This window comes from Perognathus longimembris, chromosome 6 (genome assembly GCF_023159225.1).
Source record: "Perognathus longimembris pacificus isolate PPM17 chromosome 6, ASM2315922v1, whole genome shotgun sequence".
In the NCBI taxonomy this organism is placed as follows: Eukaryota; Metazoa; Chordata; class Mammalia; order Rodentia; family Heteromyidae; genus Perognathus; species Perognathus longimembris.
In genome coordinates this window covers 51371880-51382026 of record NC_063166.1, presented here as the reverse complement: position 1 = coordinate 51382026, position 10147 = coordinate 51371880, and the positions used below count along the sequence as shown (strand labels likewise).

At 38.5% G+C, this 10147-nt stretch overlaps 1 protein-coding gene across 1 annotated transcript in view; it reads right to left on the bottom strand.

The window, feature by feature from the left end:
* Positions 1-10147, bottom strand: part of Ralgapa2 (Ral GTPase activating protein catalytic subunit alpha 2) — a 304413-nt gene that overhangs the window by 70949 nt on the left and 223317 nt on the right. The window contains exon 37 of the mRNA XM_048348713.1: positions 6723-6850. Within this exon, the coding sequence (XP_048204670.1) occupies positions 6723-6850 (128 nt within the window). The remainder of the gene's footprint in view (positions 1-6722; positions 6851-10147) is intronic.

The window sequence follows — 10147 nt, the reverse complement described above, 5'->3', positions numbered from 1 at the left end:
TTTCAGGTCGGGCCACAATAAAGTCACCCAGTTCTCAGGAGCTATGGTCCTCTCTTGTATCTGATAAGATTGTCATGATACTTAATTTTATATGTCCCACAAATTACTTATATAAACTTCCTCCAAGTTCTAAAAACATAATAATCTTATCAAACAGTGTGTTTGAGACACCTTATTCTTTCTGAAGACTCATGAACCATTTAATCCATTTATCCTAACAGTTTTACAAGGGATCCATGCAGCTTTCTAAAAATTTGTCATTTAATCCAATTAAAAAACAAGGAAAATATTTTCCTATTTCCAGTTTTGGGAATATCCTTTATTCTATATGAAAACAAGCCAGTAAATAAACAAACCAGTTTTCATGGTTCTGAGCTGTTGTACATTTGTTCTGCAAAAAGATATGGTTGCCTCTGAATGAGAACCTTTCTTGCAGAGGCCAGTTCTCTCATCTATTGTATTCCCATCAGTTAAAAAACCTTTTCTTCCCTTCCCATTTTCAGAAGATGTGACAGTGCCAGAAGATGGAGAACCATGAGGACACTGTTCACAGTGCTGATCTGCTAACAAATGGGCCAGGAGTTTTCTCCCCTTATCACAATGAACAGATTTTAAATATGTTTATCAGAGACTACCTTCTTATGCAGCCAACCACTGTGGTTGTTCTCTGATGCCATCGCTTTTTCCTTCTCAAGAGAAATAATTTAAATTTTATAATTAAAATATTACATTGTTAAAAATCTCTCATTCCTTATTCCTTTTAGGAATCTGGGCCAACCCGCAGGAATATGCCATTTCTTCCTCTACTTTGTTTTTTGCATTGTGCTTTCCAAGTGTCTGGGGTATACAATTCTACTTTCATTTTCCTCCCATTCATACTTTGTTACTTTCTGCAATACTCAAAGTCACAAGTCTGTTCTTTTAAACTGGTAGGAAAAGAAGTAGTTATTACCCTTGTTTGTTTCTTATTTTTCTAGGGATGAGATAGTTGGCCAGCCAAGAATTTAGAAAATGTTTATTGCTTTTAGTAGAATGTGCCTTACAACTAAGATGAAGTAGCAGAAACACTCACTGAAACTACATTATACTTTGAACTTGTTCAGGATTTTGGATTAGAAAAGCACTGTCCATCTCTTCCATTTGAGCCACAATTTGACTTCAGGCTTTTTTGGTGGTTAACTGGAGATAAGAGTCTCATGGACTTTCCTGGGTTGGCTTTGAACCACTCTCCTCAGATCTCAGCCTCCTGAGTAGCTAGGGTAACAGGTGTGCCACTGGCACTCGGCTTAGGGTGCTGCTGTTTTAAATGCAACCTTTCTCCCATACATGAGGAGTTGAGACTGCTGAACTTTAGTCAGGGATTATTAGATCATCCAGTGGTATATGTCCTGCTTGGCCACTTGTTGAAGGGAAATCTATAACCCCTTTTCATCCTTTTTTCTTTGAAATCAATCTTCCCTTTCCTCTACCTCCTTTCTTCCAAATCTACCCTTTACCTTTAAATGCTTTACAGTGTTCTTTCTAAGACTTCTTTTATCATCCTTCACACCCCAGCAAATCTAGCATGTCTTATACTGTATCAGTTCACATCTTGTGTAGGTATCAATCCATCCCCTTGCCACTGCCATAAATCAGCGCCTCCTTCCCCCTGCTTTTCCCTTCAGAACTCATGCACAGCCCCTTAAATGATTTTATCACCTCTATGTTCTGTATGTATGCTTGCATGTGCATCGTTCATACCCTACACTTGACATATGGATGCATCTGTCATTCTCAAAAGTGATGTGTTCCTTAAAGGTTGGTTCATAAGCAAATACTATCCTCTTTTTTGAAATGTCTTATTCATATTTCTATTCCTAGTGTCTAGGACAGTGAGTGTCATATTTCAGGAATCCTTTAAATGTGGACAAATGCATGATGAGTTCTGTATGGCAAAACACAACATATAGCATGGTACAACTTCTTTTCTAAGATTTGTGGAAATGAATAGGAGAAATGAAAGGTCTTTCCAGGAAGAAGCACTAAAGACCCACTGGAGAAGAAACAAACAGGGTTGTCAAATTTTTATGGGGAGAAGTCATTTTTGAAGATGCATAAATTGGGAGCAGAATTTAGCAATTATATTATGAGGGATGTGAGAGAGGCTCTGGTACAAATGTATCTGTTAATGGAAAATGAAAGTAAATCTCACTTGTGAAAGAATGAGGTACAAAAATCACTTTTTCTTCAGCAGCTCAGTACTCTCCACCAAATGCTGATAGTTCCAGCTAGTAGAGAGAATGAATGGCATTGAGACTATTGTTCTATTGAAGTGGACATTTATTTTAAAAAGCCACCATCTGTTTGGTTCAGGGTGAACTGCTCCTAATGGGCACATCACATATTGTGAGACAACTTTTTCCCTGAAACAAGTTATCTGACAAGGGGAATGAAAGCCCTGGCTTAAATGGTTTTGGAAACTTTTATCAGCCGACCAGGGCTTCATTTTGGAATCTTTAGTTGGCTTGGAAACTGTAAACATAACACGTGGCAAGCTTCCCATTTGCCATGCTCTAGGCATAGGAATAGGCTTTCTGCATGCCCACAAGGGATAGAAAAGGCAGATGGTAGGTGAGTTGGCTCTCATCATTTAGAAGAGCAGTGGCCACAGGGATGAAGGCTCCACATAACAGATTTGCTTTAGCCCATGGGGAAAGTTACAGGAAAACCCAGGAAGCACAATGAAGCAAGGCTGAAAGCACCCTACAGATAGTGCCTTCCCAACATAGTCCTACTGTGTTCTCATTTGATGTTGTATGATCATGTAGGACAATGGCATTTTTCAGTCTACTATGGGTCTTTGCTACACAGTTCCAACTGTTTGATCAGTTAGCCAAGAGAACACCAAACAAGAACCCCTTTGATATTGACTCTAGCTGGATTTGCTATTCAGAAAAAATAATCCCCCAAAGAGACAATTTTGTTCCAGTACTTGCTCCCCCCTCCATAGACAGCTTAATCAGAAATGTTGTATTTTCTTGAATATCACTGACCAAAATGGGCATGTAATTGCCCACATTTCTATTTCTAGTCAGGTCTTAACATTAACCTGAATCCCAACTGACCCTATTCTATAGCAATTAAATATCAATTGTTAGCTAGGAGGGGACAAGGAGGTAAGCATAACTAATTCAAAGTAATTCCATTGACTCTTTTCTTCATTTGTCACTGGGTTCAATGCTTGGCTATGTATGCTTCACACACACACACACACACACACACACACAAAACAGGTGTTCCCTCTGTAAAGCATTTATCTGTAAAAAGTGAACTAAACAGAATGCGGTTTTTTTTTTTTTGTTGTTGTTGTTGTTGTTGGTAGTGGTGGTCCTGGGGCTTGAACTTGGGGTCTGGGTGCTGACACAGTTCTTTTTGCTCAAGGCTAGTGTTCTACCACTAGGATTACAGGCTTGAGCCACCAGCACAGAATAGTCAGTCAATCTGTCACCCAGAAAATGAGTGACATTGAGATAAAAAGTAGCAGTTTGAAAATGTTTTACCTAACACTTACAATCTAAATTTAGAAACAAAATGGTAGAAACAGGGCTGCGTGTAAAAAGTGGAACTTTCCTTTCTTTGTTATCACTCAATACTATCTAGTATCTCAAGGGAACAGGTAAGTTTCTGATTTTTCCACCTATTCTTCTTTTGGGGGAGGGCAGGGAACAGGGCAATACTGCAATTTGAACTCAGGGCATCACCCTTACTAGGGTAGACATTCTACCACTTGAGTCACACCTCTAGCCCTTTTGCTTTAGGTTATTTTTTAGGTAGGGTCTTTGCATTTTTGCCCGACTCTCTAAGACTGTGATCCTCACCCCAATTCGCCTAGTTATGCTTGGCTTATTTGTTAAGATGAATCTTGCTAATTTTTGTGTAAGGGATGGCCTTGAACTTTTATCTTTCTGATCTCTACCTCTTGAGTACCTCAGATTACAGGCATGAGCACATGGCTCAGATTTTGGGTCCTTTAAATAAACTTTTCTTCTAGGGCAGTGCACACAAACTGCTTCCTTCTTTAATGGATTTGGTTCATATGCAATAAAGCTTTGCCAAAGAATATACTGCTACGCCCTAGGAAGGGAATCAACCCTAGATACTCGGGGGTCCTGGATTAAGGTATGTCCAAGGCATTGCTAGTCTTCTGAACCCTTAGGGGGCTTACATGCACTTGGTTAGTGAGATGGCCCCTATACCCCTCTCACTTATTTCCCTCCCTAGGTAGCCCTGGCTGTTCACCCCAGGACGCAGTATAAAGATGAGAACTTCTCAAGCACACACAAGGAGAAAGAGTCAAGGAAGCCTTTTTATGATCACCCAGAACTAGTTCAAGAGCTGTCACAGGAGTCCTGATGAACTTGAACATAGTCCCTACAAAACATAATTTTGCTACTCCAGAATACGGAGTCCTTGTAGCCTCTGCTCTGAATGTTGCCACTTTTCTTGAGAACAGTTTGTCTCATCCTCCAATTTTTCCCCAGACACTCACCCTACTTGGAGAGACCTTCTTGCTTCCCTGTTCACCCCAACTCTCTATTTCATTTCTTTATAAAACTTCCCAACTAGCTTAGGCATTCTTTTGTTTGTCTTCTCTGTGAAGCTTTTGTGCAAGAACCGAGTCTGTTCCTTGCTGAAGTCCCAGCTCTTAGCAGAAGACCTGGCAGAAAGTCCACAGGAACTATTTGTTTGTTAACTGGATAACTTTAATTAGACACCCATAATTAGGATTTTCTAAGTTATTTAGTATTTTTCAAAATTCAAATTTAAGACTTGTGTCAATGAAGCAGCAAATTCCAGACAAGTGCAGCCATGGCATAATCAAATGGATTTAGATTTTGCCAAAATATGTGTGGATCTGTGTGCTTTAATACATTAAAGGAATAGTTAGCTATTAACAATTGAGGCTGGCACATATATTGTTTTTCCTAAACCTGACTATTCCAATGGTGCCATACTAATTTAGCGTTCAACACAATAACAAAACATGTATTTCATGAGCCCGTTTGTAGGTAGAGAAGGTAACAAGACAAAAATTACAATGGACTTGAATAAAATGGTATTTCCTTATTTCTAAGTGATTTTTTGTTTTGTCTGTCCAACATATTTGACTAATGGCTGTCCAGATCATCTTCATAGCTGACATGAAAACTGACTAGCTAATCACTGAATAGGTCTCTCATATCTGCCCTCAAACTCTCTTAAACAGCATGCTTAATAAATACTCCATGCTAGAGGCTGAATTGACAGCAGCTATAAGATTAAGTCTACAGTGCTGTGGAAATTTCTGCAGAGAATGCCATCTCCAAACACTCCCCACCAAAAGCAGAGAGAGTACACTAGCAGGAATAATGTGGCTTGGCTCCAGGGGAGGGACCAGATGGGACCTAATAGCTCTTTTCTACTACTAATTTCTATGATAATTCTAAGTTGCCACATGACAAGTCCAAGGCAGAATATAAAGATTTTAATGAAAGGAATTTTTCATGAACTGTATCTGTTTACACATATCATTCACTCTACAACCCCTAGCAACATATCATTCAGTTAGGTTGGGAAAAGGGTATGGAGAAAGGTCAAACACAAATGTGTGTGTGTGTGTGTGTGTGTGTGTGTGTGTGTGTGTGTGTATGTGTGTGTCCTGGGGCTTGAACTCAAGATTGAGCTCAGGAGCGCTGTCCCTGAGCTCTTTTGCTCCAGGCTAGCCCTCTACCACTTGAGCCACCACTTCACTCCCCACTTTTTGGTGGTTAGTTGGAGTTAAGAGTCCCATAGATTTTTCCTGCTCAGGCTGGCCTTAAACTTGGATCCTTAGATCTCCACTTCCTAAGAAACTAGGATTATAGGTATGAGCCACCAGCACCTAGCCACAATGTGTTTTTAATCACTACCAATACCAATTAGAAACAAAGAGTATTTTTTATTAGGAAGTCAGATGGGGTTTATAAACAGCAATTTTATGTAGCCACTACCTTAATCTCTTTTCCTTGTACTTAGAGATCATACTTGAAGGATTACAGCATGCCAATTAATGTGAGAAAAAATTCGAGGAATAAAGTTCTTCCGTTTTTAGGGGTAAGGTCAGGAATTAAAGGAGGAAGAAGTAATGATTAGGGAAGACTACTGACGAATGTCTACATATTCTTACTAATTAGTCCAAATTCAACTTCATTCAGGATACCTTGTCTCCTCCCACCAGATACAATTTCTCATCTCTCTTCCCACCTAGAACTCTACTGTACTTGCCATATTTTTTGATATGTTAGGGTCATTTCATTTGCTTTTGGATTCTGGGGGCATTCTGAATGAGACTGCTATATTCCGCTCAGCATTCCACACAATGGCCTATGATACAGAGGGAGGATAAATAACAGACTGAACCCAGGGAAAATACCTAAGGAAGTATTAAGAAAGTTGAATTTAAGTTGCCATGGGCAACTCATGATAGTCAGAGCTTCTCAGGCAGATTTATGTGAGTAAATTATGAAATTAACTCTTAAGTATGATAGAGCAGAAAATAAATATAAACAACAAATGGTATGAAAATCCCAGTTACTTTTAAAGCAGACAAAAAATTTCTCTCTTCTCTCTTTAACTCAGTTTGTAATACTTACGTGTCTTGAAAATGTTCCACGACTCTAGATCTGAGAGGGTTAATAAGTTACACATTTTCAGTGAAAAGATACAAGCTCTGGTAAAGTGGGATGAGGCACTTCACAGCTCTGCTGGCATTGATGCACGTGGCACATATAAGGCTTGGCAGCAGCTTCCCACTCACTATGGCTCCATCAAACAGAGGCCCAAAAAATGGAACCTGTTGATTCAAAACAGAAAAAAACCCACTTACTACTAAGAAACCAATAGAAGTCAAGGCAAAGATAGGAGAATAAATGACTGACATCTGTGCACCTCAATGGACACACAGGCTATATCACTCACTGGGTAGACTTGACCTTCACAGGACACAGGATGTGGATTTCAAATCAAGGAAAGCAGAATTACTATATAAGGCTCCTCTATGAGAAACTTTCTAGAAAACCTTTAAATGTCAATTACTACCAGCTTTGCCCACCTTGTGTTGTCATTTAGAGGAATGGCATCATTCTTTCTAAGTGCCTATATCATGTAGATGATGCACAGCACACAGACATGTTTCAGTTTACTAGCTTCATATCTGCCTGAAATCAACTGGAAACTTTAACATTCTTGTGATGAATCTGAGACACATTAACTTTTAAAGGAATTGATGACCATTACTCTAAGGTCCTACTTACAGCACATATTTCTTTTTTTCTTAATTCCCTTCTCTGCTTCAAAGATCCTGCATTATCCTCACACTTCCTTTTACTTCTTTTTTTTTTTCTCTCTTTTTTTTTTTTGGCCAGTCCTGGGCCTTGGACTCAGGGCCTGAGCACTGTCCCTGGCTTCTTCCCGCTCAAGGCTAGCACTCTGCCACTTGAGCCACAGCGCCACTTCTGGCCGTTTTCTGTATATGTGGTGCTGGGGAATCGAACCTAGGGCCTCGTGTATCCGAGGCAGGCACTCTTGCCACTAGGCTATATCTCCAGCCCCTTCCTTTTACTTCTTGATAGAGGCTTTCCTTTGCTGGACCCATCCCACAATATAGGCATCCTATAAAGAAACTTTTTACAGTTTCTCTCACTTTATTACCCATTAGAACTTTAGTACCCTCACTCACTAATTTCAAGATTGTCAGCATCTTAAGATCAGGGACTGGGTCCTTGGCTTTTATATTCACTCACTCATTTTCTTATTCACTTATTCACAAAATATTACAACTATATATATATTCAACTATATATATATTCAACTAAGATGCATCAATGGATAACACAAAAAACCCTTATTTCAATGAATTTGTGTTTTTGAATGCATTAAGTAGTAAAAGTGCTGAAGTGGGAAATAAAAGAGAAAAAGGCAGTAGACTGTTTTGGATTAAATTAGATTAGAACAGTAGGTAGGGGTAAAGAAAAGTTGACATTTCCATAAAAGTCTGTAGGAAGTAGGCAAATTCAACACAATGAGAACAAATGATAGAACACTGCCAGCATAAGAACAACAAAATGCACAGGAGAAAAGCAAAATGGAATTAGTACACTTAAGTAATAGCAAGGAAACCACTGTGTCAGGAGCTAAGAGAGTGAAAGAAAAGAGTTCATGGAGGTAACAAGAGAAGTGTTGTGGGAAAATCTAAGAGCTTTCTGGTGGTAATTTAAGGAAGTAGAACTTGGGGTCTTATTCTACATTTTAAAGGTACTGTTCTGACTAGTGTTGGGAAACTGTGAAAAGGGAAACTGTGGAGACCAGCTGGGGCAACTACTGAATTGTCTAGCAGGAGAGGATGGTGAGGTTGGAAGAGGGCAATACCCAAAGGAGTAGTGCTATACTTGGCATATAGTTGGAATGCAAATAACTGCTTAATGAGATAAATTTATGAATATCTTAAATAAATCAATGAATCAATCAATCAATCAATCAATGAATCAATAAATCAATGAATGCATGCCACAGTGCCACTTCTTGTATATATGTGGTGCTGACGAATTGAACCCAGGGCTTCATGCATACAAGGCAAGCACTCTACCACTAGGCCATATTCCCAGCCCCATAGCTTTTTTTTTGATGATCCTCTTTTATCCCTTGCCTGTGGTTGTCCCCGTGCTATCACTGTATCTCATCTGAGTACCCTGGATACTATATATACTGGTATTAGAACTATGGAAGGGAAAGGGAATATCAAAATCAAGAGACAAAGGATAAAAAGACAAATGACTCCAAAAGCAATACTTACAAAACCATTTGGTATAAACCAATTGAACAACTAATGGGGGGGGGGAGAGGGAAAGGGTGAGGGAGAGGGGAGAAATGAGGGAGGAGGTAACAAACAGTACAAGAAATGTATCCAATACCTAACGTATGAAACTGTAACCTCTCTGTACATCACTTTGACAATAAATAAGAAAAAAAACTATAGAGTAATGGTTCCTTATAGAGAAGAGTGAAGAAAATCAAATAAAGGAGGACATAAAAATGAGCTTTCCATAATTAATTAATTTATAGTACTGGTCCTGGAGCTTGAACTCAGGGCCTGGGCACTTTCCCTGTTATTCCTTCTCCAAACCTCTTCCTTTCTTTATGTAGGTGTATATTTTTCCTTCATTATTTTAATATCCAGTGCAAGAAAGTCATGCTGGTCAATTTCACTCAATTGTTGTTTGATAAGGTCTCTTTCATATTTGAAGGGTAGTTTTAATGCATATAGAATTCTAGGTTGGTGTTCTTTTTTGTTCTTTTCTCATTTTAAGTACATTAGTCTATTCTCTTACATATTTTTTTGAAGAGAAGTCCTACATAATTCCCAAATCTTTGCTCCTCTGAGACTTCTGTGGCTTCTTTCAAGATTTTCTTCTTGTTTTTGGTTTGTTATATTTTGTAAAGGATATGCCCAGGTGTACATAAAATATATTTGACAACTCTAAGAATATTAAAACTTACTCCTTCTTTTGTTTTTTGTTTTTTTTTTCTAACTGAGATGGGTCTCACTATATAGCTCAGGGGGACTCCAACTTGATATCCTCCCACTTCAGCTTCTAAAGTGCTGAGACAACAGCTGTGTACAATCAGATCCCCTTTCATATTTCAAATTTCATATTTCATGCTCCTACAAGTTATTTTAGCTTTGGTGGAACAATCACAACTTTCTCTATTGAGTTCTCTTGAGCTCAGATTGACATGAATGCCTATTTCTATTATTTCAGAAATGAGAGTTCCTTTTAATGAGTCTTTAGGACCTGGTGCAATTCCTACATTGAATTTAGGAATTTTAAAAATTTTAATACACAAGTTAATACACAAAGATCTAATATATATTACTCAAGCCATTAAAATGTTCATAAATGGTAATAAGGATCATTGGAGTCAATGAGCTTTAAGCATGTCATCTTTTTCATAGACATTAAAAAATAAGAGTTTAATTTCTAATTGGGTGCCACTTGCAAGCCTAGTTACTCTGGAAGCTGAAATCTGGAGTATTGTGGTTCAAGGCCAGTCTAGGAAAAAATGTCCATGAGACTTCATCTTCAAATCACCA